Below are 14485 nucleotides of genomic sequence, written 5' to 3'. Positions count from 1 at the left end.
TTATCGTGCTCATAGTGCAAAGACTGGTGTTTGCAGCACTAAATGCAGGAAAGTGTGAAGCAGAGATGGGTGTTATGGTATAGAGTTGAAACTTGTGCACCTGCATTGCATATGTTGGGAATCGTTCCATGTAGGAAACATTTTGTTATGTAAAGTGTAAATCAGCCCTTAGATCCCACCATAGTATATGTGATCCATGTTTTATACAGCTGCCAACGCTCCACATTCCTAAGTGAAATCGGAATCTGACTTGGCAACCTAGGTAGAAAGAAGGATTATTCTTAAACAGTTCTCATCACATATGCATGGCAGAAAATAAAGTGCTGGAGCTTGTATACTTGGCATTATGCACAAACAGGTATGATCTAACTAGCCCTTTAATAATTATCTTGAACATTTGTGCAATTTAAAACCCTTGTGGACTTTGTATCACTCCAGCATTTTTTTCCAGTTCTAGCCTGTCCCTATGAAAAAAAAGAGCTGAAGCAATAAGCAGAAGGTGATTCTCTTCCACGGCATCCTGTAAATAAGAAGCCTTTTCCCCTCCAGAAAGGCGAATTTCCCTGCTTAACTAGCAATGGCATTTTGTTTTTATAGCAAAAACCCACCAGGAAGTTCCATCTCTTTACCTACTTACTATTTTGCAACACATTTTTCAACCACTCTCTTCACCATGACAAGTCATGCTCAATAAAGCCAGCCACACACCCCCACTAGGTCACCCTACCTTTTTTCTTATTCGTCTGGACAATTTTTTAAAAATGAAACATGAACAATTCAGCATGCAAAGGAATATGGAAAAAGTCAGCTAAGCAGGTTTAGAGGGGAATTTAGTAACACTGGATGCAAGTTTACAACACTAAACTTTAGGGAGACATGCTTGAAAGAGCCATGTGAAGTCTTATTAGCGTGAGGGTGCTGCAATGCTTAGTAGTTGTACTGTAGTATCAACAATGTTATCAGGGTGTTACTTTGTGGGGCCTCATAAAGCCAAAGGCAGTAGCTCCTTTGTATGAAGGTTGCCAAACCTTAATCTGGAACAGCCCAGAGAGGTTGAACAGGTTTTGAGCTGGAGGGGGATGGGGCATGTTAACGATTGAGCCTCGTTTGCCCACATGGGTGAGCAGACAGGAAGGCTCTGTCAAACACACAGGAATATCTACAGGCAGAATATCCATCTTATATGACAGCTGGCAAGCAAGGCAAGGCCTCTCTGCTCTGCCCAAACTCCATCTAGCATGCGCATATAGAAACGGAACAAAAACTGTACAAATTATTTATTGACCCTTGAACTGCTTTGCAACACTCAAAAAACGAAATAGCTTATGACCTAGTGAGCAGGAGCAATCATCCCCTACCATAACATATGGACTACATACCTTGGAAGCTTGTTATATCACTCTCCCCATGTCCCCACCCCGTCTTTCTTGGACACGAGTCAATTAAACACCCTAACAAAATAGATCACCCACATACAGCCAACCTGCTACAGCTGGGGTCCCAAGGCAATACCATTACCACCAAAGTTAAAGGGAAAAAAGAGAGATTTAAATAGTGTTTTTTGTTCTTGTTGAAGGATTTCTTTAAGTCCCCCAAAGGCCTCCTGGACATCACCTCCTCCTACCATGGTTTGTTCCTGTTCACATATTCCAAACAAGGACAAACACATTCTATTAGAGCATCGTCATTCAAGCACAGCAGCCCACGCCGGCTTCTTCCATTGACAGACAAGTTTGAGGAGACCCTTCCCAATAAAGAAGGGAGAAGGAAAAGCACCAAGTACATAGAAAGCACTTGATCCTTAGAACATGAATGGACACACCAAAAGAAGTAGTCAGCTGGCGACGAAGATGCGTCGCTTCGACGTAACATTGGTGGCTTGTGCTCCTGAAATAAGAAACTGCAGTTCAAACTTGCATCTTCATCCAAACGGATCAGTTCTTAAATGGGGCAAAAGGTTGATAGGGGCGTGCAGATCAAGTTCTCCAAACCCCGTCGCAACGAACAACTTGAAAAAGGCCAGCACCCTACTCCAGAGTCCCTTGATCCAATATTTCCACCCAACTGCACGATTCAGACAGTCACGCCAGGAGCAGCCCCACGAGCAAACAGCGAGAATCTCCTCCCGTCTAAAGTCAGCAAGCCCCCTGGGGCCCTTTAAATATGGAGAAACAGATCCAAAGACACAGCAGCATCCCAGTTCAACGGCATAGATTCAGTCTGGATTCTTTCCCAGTAAGAGAAGGAGGGCAGGGCAGATAGGCAGGGTGCCACAATCATTTGAGCTCACGAAGGAAGTTCAGGAGTGCTTTGTGGAACTCCTGCGGCTTGTCAAGGTAACAGGCGTGGCTGGCTCCAGGCAGCATGACCACTCTGGATTTGGGGATCTGTTGAAGGCTCTGAAGAGACTCAGTGCCCAGGCCAGTGTCCCGCTCTCCATAGATGATCAAGGTTGGAGTCTAAAGAGGTTAAAAACATCATCACATTAGGAATATCCCAAGGGCCTTGTTGCAAGTGAACCTAGGTGCACAATCCCCCAAATGCTGCTGGCAAACGAGAGGGACCTGAGGGCAGTTCGTTGAACGCCCTTCTGAAATGGCAACATGTCTGAGTTGCCTTTCCAACTGAAGGAAGTGCTTGAGATGGGATGCATAAATCAGAACTAAGAATATTTAACATAGCAGATGAAACAGCACAAAGAGGTCTAAGCCACTGTATATATTTTAGCTGATGGTGAAAAGGATATATGGGGTGGGGTGGGGGAATCATCTTGGCAGAGAGTTCCAAAGAGCAGGACCCACAATAGTGCAAGTCCTCCTGCTCCCCACTCATGGTCCTCTCCTTATAGAAGGGTAGAACACAAAGCAGAGCCTCAGATGACACCAAGTTATGAAAAGGCACATGTGGAAGATACTAGAGATGGGGCGGTCACTGTGTTTGGCCTACTGCTACCCTACACGGCCATTTACAATACAGTCTTCCCCAATGTGGATGTCCACCAGATGTTTTGGACTTCAACTTCCACTGGCCCCAGGCAGCATGACCAATGAATAGGAATGCTGGGAGTCGTAGTTCAAAAAATCTGGAGGGCACCAGGTTGGGGAAAGCTGCTATACATTATTCATCATAAGGAGGAACTGTTAAAGCCCAGTGTCTGGATTAAAGCAACGGCTCATCTGTCCACTGCCTGCACAATAGGAATTATATCCACCAGCGTCTTTCTTTCAGGGGTTATGAAGCCAGAGTGATTGCTCTCCCTGGCATCACCATCTTTACTTCACTTTCTCCAAGCTCTGATTCTCCTGCCTAGTTCTGCATTTCAAAATGCATCAGGGTACAGCAGTGCCATGGGACCGTATCCCACAACTCAACAGTGTACCTGTTGCCAAGAAGCAGAGAAGAAAGGTTGCCTGGAGACGTTCAGGCAGAAGGGAATGCTAGGAGCCAAGTAGCTCTAGAAGGAATTCAGGATTACAAATTTACATCACTGTAAGATTCTGTGTGCAGTAAGATTGCAAAAGGACTTATTGTAACAGACTTTAAACATGTATGGCATGTGGACATAAAGCAAAGGTGCAGGAATCATTGAACTGTCATAACTGGGAGAACAACCCTGTTTTGATTTCGGAGATTCTTCACTGCAGAAGTGTTATACATCCAGAATTGGTTCACTGAAACAACTTTGCATGCATTTCCATACCTAGAAAAGTTGCCCCACTCCCTAGTTAAGGATTTACACAACTCAGGACTTTGGACTGGAACAGCACAAGGCAGGGACAGAATGATGGGAACATAACTCAAGAGTCCTGCTGAATCAGACCAAAGGCCCATCTAGTTCAGCATTCCGTTCCAACAGTGACCATTGAGCCACCTGGTATACAGAGGGAAAGGCATGGAGATTGCAACTAGTCTAGGAATAGAGGCAAAGAGGTAGAAAATAAAAGCCTTCAAACTGTTCAAAGAAACTGAATATTGGAAGGCTTGCTCAATTTCCTCTGGTTGCTGACCCTTCATCAATCACTGCCCATATATGCCATTTTTCCCCCCAAAATGAAAAGGCCTAAAACTTGCTTTTTTAAGAAAGCGAAGGTTGACTTTCCTGGAATGCCAGATTTCATGCCAGATACCCGATTCTGTAGCTGCTGTGTGTATGGATTATTTGTTCCCTGCTCCATATCTCTCTTACCTTGACCTGTTGATACTGCTGTGTAGTAAAGTCCTTGGTGCTCACAGGTGCAATTGGCACAAAGCCCGTCAGTTGTTCCCCACTGGCCAGGAGAAATGGGATGGAATAGCGCCCACTCATAGATGAGCTTATCAAAACAGGCTTCTGAAGGCCCAGCTCCTTGAAGATTTGCTGCAGGAAGGCAACACGGCTTTGTGCTGTCTCAACAGCACTGGAGTGTGGGGAGTCCCCATAGCCTGTTGGGAAATATAAGGAACTGGGATTCCTAGACAGCATGGATACAGGCAGCAACAACAATGAGTGTACACTGATTGAGAACCATTAAAGGGATTCCAGCTACTAACCTTACCCACCAATCCCCATCTCCCAAAATTAAGAAAACCTTGCTTTATACAAGTGTGTGCCATTCTTTCCACTTTAGCCATAAACACATACACACACCCCTGCTCCCCCACATTTAGGCTCCTTCTTCAAAGGTGGTGGTGGTGGTGGGACAGGGACAGGACTCAAGTCTGGGAGCCAGATCCAGCCCTTCTAGGGTCCCAGTCCAACCTGCCGGGGTTCCCCAGGAGGACACACCCCTTCCCCTGGCACCGCTGCCTTCCCTCCAATCACCAATTGGTGGTTTCCTGCCTTTTCCAAGTCTCCCCCTTTTAAAAGGCTGGAATGCCTCCCTCCTAAGGCTTAGTTACTGGCAGTAAGAACTTTAAGCTAAAATATGCCGGCATTTTAAAAATTTTGGGCCCCACTCATCTTTGCCTTTGGTCCCATCCGCTACTGGAATTTTGGCCTTCCAGGACTTCTCCAAGATGGAATTTGGCCCTCAGACAGAAAGACATTCCCCAACACAGTTCAAATGAAATAGCAAAAATAGGGTGGTCTCCCACTTTCTGCTCCTCTGTTCAATCAGGGCTTTAGAAAAGTGGCAGAGCTAAAGTTCATGGCCTTTGCCAAGGGTGGCAAAGAGAACTGTTTTTCTCCATTTATTAATGTTATTTATGTTGTGGTAAGAAGGTGAGCCAGGAAGCCCCTCTGGCTTAGATCTTAGCTCAAACAGGAACTTACAAGGTGGCCTTAGGCAAGCCACAGGCTCTCAGCTTCAGTATTACTGGGGTAATATTACTGGGCTACCTTACGGGCTGCTGTAAGAATTACCAAGATAATTTGCTTTAGAGTCTCAAAAAGAACTGTATGAAAGCCATGTATTACTATGATTTAGGGGAAAAAAGGACACCAGCATTAAGTGGAAAAATGACAAGTCACTCCGGTAGGGTTGCGACATACTGCAAAATACAGAGCTGAGTTGAGCTCCCATAAAACATAGTCTCCAGGGAGCTGACAGTACAGGGGTCAGAACATTCAAGGAAAGAAAATGACCCGGCCGTGCCGCTATCCCAACTTGCTTTCAATCTGCGTGTACTAACAATTGCTCCTGGCCTCCTTCCAAGTCAACGTAGCAGTCTGGCTCAAAGTACATCAGAGATCCTTCAAACTCATCTACAGTGGTTATTGGTAATTAGTCACCAGCTTGTGCTGCATCACAAGCCAAACTTTTACAGGACCACTCTGCCACATTTCCAAGGCCATGAGTAATGAAGACAAAGAATCCCAGAGCAGGGATTAAGCATTCTCCCCAAGTAAACACAAGTGTTGTTTGAAAAAAAGGACCATATCCAAGTGCCGTTCTGTTTTTATGGGCGGCCACAGACTTCAAAGAACATCGTTCTCTGGAATGAGCCAGTTAGACCAGTGGCAGACAACTGGCAGCCTGGGGACTCTCCCATTGAAAGGTTGTCACATGGAGGAGGGCCGGGATCTCTTCTCAATCATCTCAGAATGCAGGGTATGGAATAATGGGCTGAAGTTACAGGAAGCCAGATTCCATAATCAGGAAAAAATTCCTAACTGTTAGAGCAGTATGACAATGAAACTAATGACCTAGGGAGGTTGTGGGCTCTCCCACATTAGAGGCATTCAAGAAGCAGCTGGACAGCCATCTGTCAGGGGTGCTTTAAGGTGGATTCATGCACTGAGCGGGGGTTTGGACTCGATGGCCTTGTAGGCCCCTTCCAACTCTACTATTCTATGATCTACCCACCAGATTCCAAGGACCCCTCCCCTTCTTAAATACTTCAGCAACTTCCCTATGTTAATGATGAACAGAGGTTTTGGCAGCACCTTTACTTCTGTTGCTATTCATGCCAGGGAGGAGAGAGTTAACTGGCCTCTTTGCCAGTGGCACGGTTGTGTGGGAGTGATTCTCTGACCAGGGCCAAAGTTGCTGGCCCTTCCACCCTTGCTCACTGCTCCCCATTACAAATTAGTTGCCAACACATGAGTTTAGTGTAGTCATTCCTGACCACCAGACCACAAGAGCACGTAAAGCTGAAGGTGAAAAGTCGAAGTCAACACAGACACATTCACAGCTTATTCTTACCAGGCAAGTCGATAGCTATTGTGCGATACCCATTCTCAGAAAGCAAAGACAGTGTTCCCAATTCCTCCCATGTCTTGGAAGTGAAGGACTGGCCATGCAGGAAGATCACCGCCAGTCTGTGGAGGAAAACACAACATGAAGGGAAAGATTCTAGAGTCTTTCCATTTAAACAAAAGTTGCTTTTGTTTGTCTTAGCACAAAAAGAGTGCTAGACTGAATTTGGGGTAGGGGCAGCATAGATCTGCTTGGGGGCAGATGTGTGCTCTAATGCCAGTGAGGAGCACTCGGCCTAGAACATAATAAAGATGGGAGAGAGAAAGACAGTTCAGAGAATAGCATGGGATTGCTGCAAGGGACGTGATAGGTTTGATAGCTTTTGCCAATTTTTTCTCTCTGGCTTCAGTACCACTGCAGCTATACGTGCATTCACTCTGCAGCGGTTCAGTAGGAAGCCTTTGGTTTATTAAACTAGGGATGTCAGAGGAAATCTGCAATGAATTCAAATGAGTTTGGATTTTTATGAATCTGTCCTGCAGATTCTGCAGTGATCCAGCTTTTTCTGAGATGTGTGGACTTGCGGAACTATTTTTTACTTTTGAGGGGGGGGGGAGGGAGTTGTGCAAAATTGCACTTGTGCCAATGCACCTGATAATCCACAAAACACAGATGGAATAGATTTAATAAAATCTGAATATTCATATATCAAATAGAAAAATAAATATATATATTTTTAATAGTGCAGGCATTTTCACCAGATATGTCATGTGTACTCGGCAATAGGAACTCACGCAACACACACACACATACACACAGGACTCCCAGATGCAAAGAATTGCTAACAGACAAAACAATAATTTTCCCAGTGAAAAAATACAGTGCTTAATAGCTGCGGAAATGTGATTTCTTCACGATCAACATACTAGCTGGGGGAAAGATATGTGGATCTCCTGGAATAACTGAGTAGTAGTTACACATTTGCTGTGTCATAAAACCACTATCTGAAAAGTCCACAGGTTAGCACAACAAATTCAGGTGGGGAAACTCAGACAATAGCAAGACCCATTAGCAGGCTACTGCTATGTTGAACTTTTCTGCACATTGCTAGAAAGAAAAGCTCTGAATCCATGTGTGGGTGTGTATGTGTAGCAGCTCAGCCAGGGGGGCAGGTCTACTTAGCCATAGGGCTTCATATAGCTTGCCTCCCAGAGGTGTCAAAATAACTGAAGAGATCAAATATATTTGTTCTTTTACTCACTGAAGAATATTTTTAGCAACAGAAGTGCAAACTCCACTGCAGCAAAAATAAAGCAGCAGTTCAAAAATTCACTTTTAAGAACAAAAACAACACAGAATGGTTTAAATTCAAAGCCACACTAGTCTACCAAAGAACACTGAATAACTACGAGTGACCGGATATCTAGGTTCCGGATAATTTGGAAGAATCTCCACTACAGTGTTAGGCTGCATGCGTTAGGTTCTGCCTTGGCGCTATCGGGTCACAGGAAGAACAATGTGCTAACGTTTGTTTGGTCCTTAGTAGTCTTCAACCCAACCAGAAGGAACCAATTATTATATGAAGACTCACCAGCAGCACAACCCAAACCAATATCTCTTCACACTGTCAATATGGAGAGGCCATCGTGTTTTCCCACCCCCACCCCCGAATTATTTAAGATGACAAAAGCTATTTATCTCCAGAAGGTCAGGAAGCAACTTACCTTTCAGTGGAAGAACTTCCATCTTTCTGTGCCAGCACAGCTTCTCTAAAGAAAACAGAGGGGTTTTGCAGCACTGTCCCTGTCAAGATGGTGACATTGCCAGCAGCTTGTCCCTTCCTTATCTCTTCTTCCATCGCCCGTGGCTTGGGTATGTCTACTGAGGATGTAAACCTCTCATGCTGGATCGCAGGGAGCAACAGGTAGAGGACAAAGGTGACAAGGACTCCTAGGACTAGCAGCCCCAGCCTGTTGCGGATCAAAGTCATAGTCATCCTTTCTGAAAAAGTTTGAGAGAGAGAGAGAGAGATCAGAGTGCGAGACCAGGGGCAATCTTGGCAATGTTAACAATGCAAAAGTGAATGCAGACACCAAAGGGGTTAGCATGGTTGGGCACTCTATTCAGCACTGGTTAGGCCTCATCTTGAGTACTACGTCCAATTCTGGGCACCACACTTCAAGAAGGATGCAGACAAACTGGAGCATGCTCAGAGAAGGGCAACAAGGATGATTAGGGGTCTGGAAACAAAGCCCTATGAGGAGAGACTGAAAGAACTGGGCATGTTTAGCGTGGGGAAGAGAAGAGTGAAAGGTTGTCACACAGAGAAGGGCCAGGATCTCTTCTCGATCATCCCAGAGTGAAGGACATGGAATAATGGGCTCAAGTTACAGGAAGCCAGATTCTGGCTGGACATCAGGAAAAACTTCCTGACTGTTAGAGCAGTACTACAATGGAACCAATTACCTAGGGAGGTTGTGGGCTCACCCACGCTAGAGGCCTTCAAGAGGCAGCTGGACAACCACCTTTCAGGTACGCTTTAAGGTGGATTCCTGCATTGAGCAGGGGGTTGGACTTGATGGCCTTATAGGCCCCTTCCAACTCTATGGTTCTATGATTCTGGGCCAACTGCCAAGAGCCCCATGGCTCCTGCTGCTGTTCCTCCTCCTCGCCACCGGCTTGCTTGCCTGCCCTGTCCCTCTGGCCTAGAGGGGGACAGATGAACACAAAGGCAACAAGAAGCAGGAACAGTTGCCACTGCCCACTCACCCACCTATAAGCTCTCCTCTTCACAAGTGAACATCCAATAACAAGGAGGAGAATCACCGCAGCAACAAAGTTTTGGGCCATCTTGAAAGAGAGAGAGATGCACCCACTGAGTGTCTCGCCTAAAGGCCCTCCAAAACTTGGAACCAGCACTGGCAACCACATGATTAATAAACGGAGGGAATTTTTAGTTGCCAGTTTTTGTTTAGTGGCTAGCTACACAACAGGCAAAAGTTCAGAATGCACTCCAGACTCTCCCAATTACTGCATTTGCATGGCAATAAAAGCATGAATTCAGCAGAAGAATTCTGTGATCATGTGAACGTGGTCAGAGGATGCTTGCTAGATATCCACTGTTATCTGTTCCTAATAAGAACATAAGAAGAGCCCTGCTGGATCAGACCAAGGGTCCATCTAGTCCAGCACTCTGTTCACACAGTGGCCAATCAGCCATCCGCCAGGGATGAACAAGCAGGACATGGTGCAACAGCACCCTCCCACCCATGTTCCCCAGCAACTGGTGACACAGGCTTACTGCCTCGACTACTGGAGATAGCACACAACCATCAGGGCTAGTAGCCATTGATAGCCTTCTCCTCCAGGAATTTATCCAACCCCCTTTTAAAGCCATCCAGATTGGTGGCCATCACTACACATCTTGTGGTAGTGAGTCTCAGAATTTTTCCAACTTACCCTAGCTTTTAGGCCCTATTGATGAGACAGTTTCCCTTAACGTGCCCCATCATTTGCCTTTATCTTGCTGTCATAACAAGATCCTGCTCTGCCAGCTCACTACAGAGCAAGAATTAAAGTGCAGCCGAAACCCTTCTCTCTTGATGCTAGGACTACTAATGTCAAGTTAAGTTCAGCCAAATTTGTGTCTACCTTTGTCTTTTGAGACCCCAAGGCTTTTACCCACTCAGTCCAGCACCTGCCCACAAAAAAATAAAAAAAATATTTTCTTTGTTACAAGTTAATCCAAAAGCCAGGCACAAGATCTCCATCACCCCCAGTGGAATCAGAAAGAAGAAACACTTTGCTGGGTTCACCTCCCTTAGCCATATCTAAAGATACCTGGTTCTCATGACAACGGGGAGGGAGGAAGAAAGGCAATCCGATTCACCCCATAAATAGCGGAGGCCACAGTCTGTATACAGTCGTGTGAAAAAGAAAGTACACCCTCTTGGAATTGTATGATTTTACATATCAGGACATAATAACAATCATCTGTTCCTTAGCAGGTCTAAAAATTAGGTAAATACAACCTCAGAAGAACAACAACACATGACAAATTACACCGTGTCATGATTTATTTAACAGAAATAAAGCCAAAATGGAGAAGCCATATGTGAAAAAGTAAGTACACCCTTACTGCTTCCATAGGAATTAAGATGCTAAGTAGCAGACAGGTGCTGCTAATCAAATGCCTGTGATTAATTGATCATCAGCAAGTATGACCAACTCTATAAAAGCCAAAGTTTTTTCAGTTTGCTGGTCTGGAGCATCCAGGTGTGTGTTAACATAATGCCAAGGAGGAAAGGCATCAGCAATGATCTTAGAGAAGCAATTGCTGCTGCCCATCAATCTGGGAAGGGTTATAAGGCCATTTCCAAACAATTTAAAGTCCATCACTCTACAGTGAGAAAGATTATTCAGAAGTGGAAAACATTCAAGTCTGTTGCCAATCTTCCCAGGAGAGGACGTCCCAGCAAAATCACCCCAAGGTCAGACCATGCAATGCTCAGAGAAATTGCAAAAAACCCAAGAGTTACATCTCAGACTCTACAGGCCTCAGTGAGCATGTTGAATGTTAAAGTTCATGACAGTACAATTAGAAAAAGACTGAACAAGTATGGTTTGTTTGGAAGGGTTGCTGGGAGAAAGCTTCTTCTCTCTAAAAAGAACGTGGCAGCACGGCTTAAGTTTGCAAAGTTGCATCTGAACAAACCATAAGACTTCTGGAACAATGTCCTTTGGACAGACGAGACCAAAGTGGAGATGTTTGGCCATAATGGACAGCGCCACGTTTGGCGAAAACCAAACACAGCATATCAGCACAAACACCTCATACCAACTGTCAAGCACGGTGGTGGAGGGATGATGATTTGCGCTTGTTTTGCAGCCACAGGACCTGGGAACCTTGCAGTCATTGAGTCGACCATGAACTCCTCTGTATACCAAAGTATTCTAGAGTCAAATGTGAGGCCATCTGTCCGACAGCTCAAGCTTGGATGAAATTGGGTCATGCAACAGGACAATGATCCCAAGCACACCAGCAAATCTACAACAGAATGGCTGAAAAAGAAAAGAATCAAGGTGTTCCAATGGCCCAGTCAAAGTCCAGACCTCAACCCGATTGAAATGCTGTGGCGGGACCTTAAGAGAGCTGTGCATAAACAAATGCCCTCAAACCTCAATGAACTGAAGCAGTTGTAAAGAAGAGTGGGCCAAAATTCCTCCACAACGATGTGAGACACTGATAAAGTCATACAGAAAACGATTACTTCAAGTTATTGCTGCTAAAGGTGGTTCTACAAGCTATTGAATCATAAGATGTACTTACTTTTTCACACATGGCTTCTCCGTTTTGGCTTTATTTCTGTTAAATAAATCATGACACGGTGTAATATGTCATGTGTTGTTGTTCATCTGAGGCTGTATTTACCTAATTTTTAGACCTGCTAAGGAACAGATGATTGTTATTATGCCCTGATATGTAAAATCATACAATTCCAAGAGGGTGTACTTTCTTTTTCACACGACTGTACAATAAAAGGCATTGGTAGCTTTTCTGTAATCAGTAGATTTCACCTTCAGAGACTATGGGAAAGCACAGAATTATATCTAACCGCACAACTGCAGAGACCCATGCACAACTGCTTACTGAAGAAACAGCTATTGAAGTTTTGTGCTTACTGGGGCATAAACAAAACTGTGCCTAATATCTGAAGGTGCCTTAGGTAAGCACCTACGCTAGGACCCGATCTGAAACCTATAGACATCACGTCCTTAAAATGACTTTGCATCAATGGAAGCTACGGTCAGATGCTTCAGAAGCCATCATATTGATGCATTTGAGTGGTTTTGAAATGGCAGGAGTGGTTCTCCCACCATTTTAGAATCAGCAAGGAGGAAAGCAAAGAGCAAGCAGAATAATGTTATTTCTATTACAGATCATTGCTACAAGCCTTGGGAGAAGTATTTATTTTCAAGACCTCCTAAACAACCAAGCACCCAACTGGGACTGTATTTCATTACAGGGCTGTAGCACGGGCAAAGACTGTTGCCTTTGGCAGGAGAAACACTCACCTCTCCTTATCCAAACAGGATAGAATAAATGCTATAGAAATCAACGCCCCATGAGAGCCCAAGACGCTGCATGCCTCCTCCTATTAAGCAAGGCTGGACAACTTGTAAGCCAAAATATCTGGAAGGCCACAACTCCTGCTATCCCTCACCATTGGCTATGATGGCTGGGGCTAATGGGAGTTGCAGTCCAACAACATTTGGAGGGCCACAAATTGCCCAGCCCTGCAAAAAAGACTCCCTGTGATGGCAAGCCTGAACTAGTCCTCTTTCTATGATACCCATTACTAACCTCTGCCCTTTACTCAAAATAATAAGGGACTCAAATAGCTGAAGCCATGCTTCACAGCAGTACAGAACAGAAAGAAGGACCAAAGCTTCCTGCCTCGGATTTCAATGTATGCCTCAAGACGCATCCTCATTTCTTTTCCCTTTCACCAGCTACCTTGTCGGATTGTATCCAGCAGCTGAGCCGCAGATAGGCTGTCCTTGAAGATGTAGGCTTTCCCCTGGTGAACAACCTTTAACTTTGCAGGGTACAATACAGAAGCCCGAGCTCCTTCCTTCAAAAAATGCCTCCTGAGTGACAAGAAATGCTTCCGTCTGGCGTAGGTGGCTGGGCTGAGGTCAGGAAAGAAGGATACCTCGTGTCCGTGGAACTTTGTCCTCCAGGAAGCCCACGATGCCTTCAGGATTCTCTCCCGATGCCGTAGGTCGGAGAGCGTTATGAGCACAGTACTGCCATTTCCCTCCTGGGCATTACTTGCTGGGAGACGGTAGGCACTTTCTATACAGATAGGAACCTCTTTGCCATTTAAGTCCAAGGCAGCCGGCACCAGATTTTCTATGAACGGGATGAGGTTTACATCTCCGACAGCAGCTGGGATCCCAGTGACCCTCAGATTGCGAGATCGCGCTTTGTTCTCGAGGCTCTCCAGCCTGCGCTCAGCCACCAGACGCCCTACCGCCAGCTCCCTCATCAGAGCAGAGTGCTTGACAACACAGCCTTGGGTGGACACCACCTTTGCTTCCAGAGCTTCCACTCGGTGGCCGGTCTCTTCCAGGCGCTTCTCAAGCTTTGCCAGTCCACCCGAGAGAGCAGTCAGGGCTTGGCCTAAGGTATGGCATTCAGACAGGGTCTCCTCCATCAGCTCTTGTACTGACTTTGCCACCATCGGAGGAGAGAGGTGCACACCAGGTGTTCTTCCACCACGCTTTGTCAGAAGCACTGGCCTGTTGTTTTGGGGATGTCTCTGAGCCATTAGCTAATTCCCTCTCAAGAAAGAGGAAACGTGAGTACTTCCAAAAAGTCCCAGAGACTGCACCATTCCTGCTGGGAAAAGCTCACTGCTCTCCCCTGCTCTTGCCTGGCTGAAGTGTGGTAGGACACACCCTTGTTTACAAGCCCTTTTTTGCCTCCTGCTGTGTACACACCTTCCTTCTCTTCCTCCTTCTCCTCACTGACACAAAAAGGTGCACCGGAGGCATTTCTGATGAGGTGTAGCAATGTGAAAACCCTTGCTGGACACTCTGCAGTTTGCACAGAGGTGTAAAAGTGAGTTGTAGCACTCCGTGATAAGATACCAACATCTATCCATCCATACCCAGCAACCCTCCTCTCATTCCTTGCTAGCCAACAGTGCTCACAAATGTTACAAGCCACAGGCCCCAAAAGGTCATCTCTTACCCCAAACCCACTTTTGGAAATCTCCTTCAGACATAAGACATAGCACACCGTGCTTCAAAGGCACATCCATTAATTCTATACCCCTTTATTGTCACTCGTCTAAGATAGG

The 14485-nt window shown here is 45.5% G+C and overlaps 1 protein-coding gene across 2 annotated transcripts; it reads right to left on the bottom strand.

Moving 5' to 3' along the window:
- Positions 1–1262: 1262 nt before the first annotated feature.
- LOC134395114 (uncharacterized) lies at positions 1263–14074 on the bottom strand. Of its 2 annotated transcripts, XR_010025223.1 has the most exons (6): positions 13135–14074; positions 8342–8618; positions 6624–6739; positions 4187–4422; positions 2103–2459; positions 1263–2064 (listed from the first exon to the last, which is right to left on the bottom strand). XR_010025223.1 is itself a non-coding variant. In XM_063121124.1 (5 exons), exons 1-5 carry the CDS (start codon positions 13949–13951, stop codon positions 2277–2279), a joined length of 1629 nt encoding a protein of 542 aa, XP_062977194.1. In that variant the 5' UTR covers positions 13952–14074; the 3' UTR covers positions 1263–2276. The 2 variants fall into 2 exon arrangements, 1 of the variants encoding a protein (XP_062977194.1); XM_063121124.1 differs by having other exon boundaries at positions 1263–2459.
- Between the last annotated feature and the right edge of the window lie 411 nt (positions 14075–14485).

The sequence above is a fragment of the Elgaria multicarinata genome, chromosome 3 (assembly GCF_023053635.1).
Source record: "Elgaria multicarinata webbii isolate HBS135686 ecotype San Diego chromosome 3, rElgMul1.1.pri, whole genome shotgun sequence".
Taxonomy (NCBI): domain Eukaryota; kingdom Metazoa; phylum Chordata; class Lepidosauria; order Squamata; family Anguidae; genus Elgaria; species Elgaria multicarinata.
Note: the sequence above shows the minus strand (reverse complement) of the source record. Positions and strands in the feature narration are given on the sequence as shown.

Bases quoted from the DNA above. Each gene is read 5' to 3' on its own strand.
- LOC134395114 (XM_063121124.1), bottom strand. From the start codon at position 13,951: ATGGCTCAGAGACATCCCCAAAACAACAGGCCAGTGCTTCTGACAAAG. The intron at 8,619-13,134 runs GTAGCTGGTGAA...AAACTTTTTCAG, and splicing joins GCTGGATACAATCCGACAAG to AAAGGATGACTATGACTTTG. The intron at 4,423-6,623 runs GTAAGAATAAGC...ATTTCCCAACAG, and splicing joins AATAGCTATCGACTTGCCTG to GCTATGGGGACTCCCCACAC.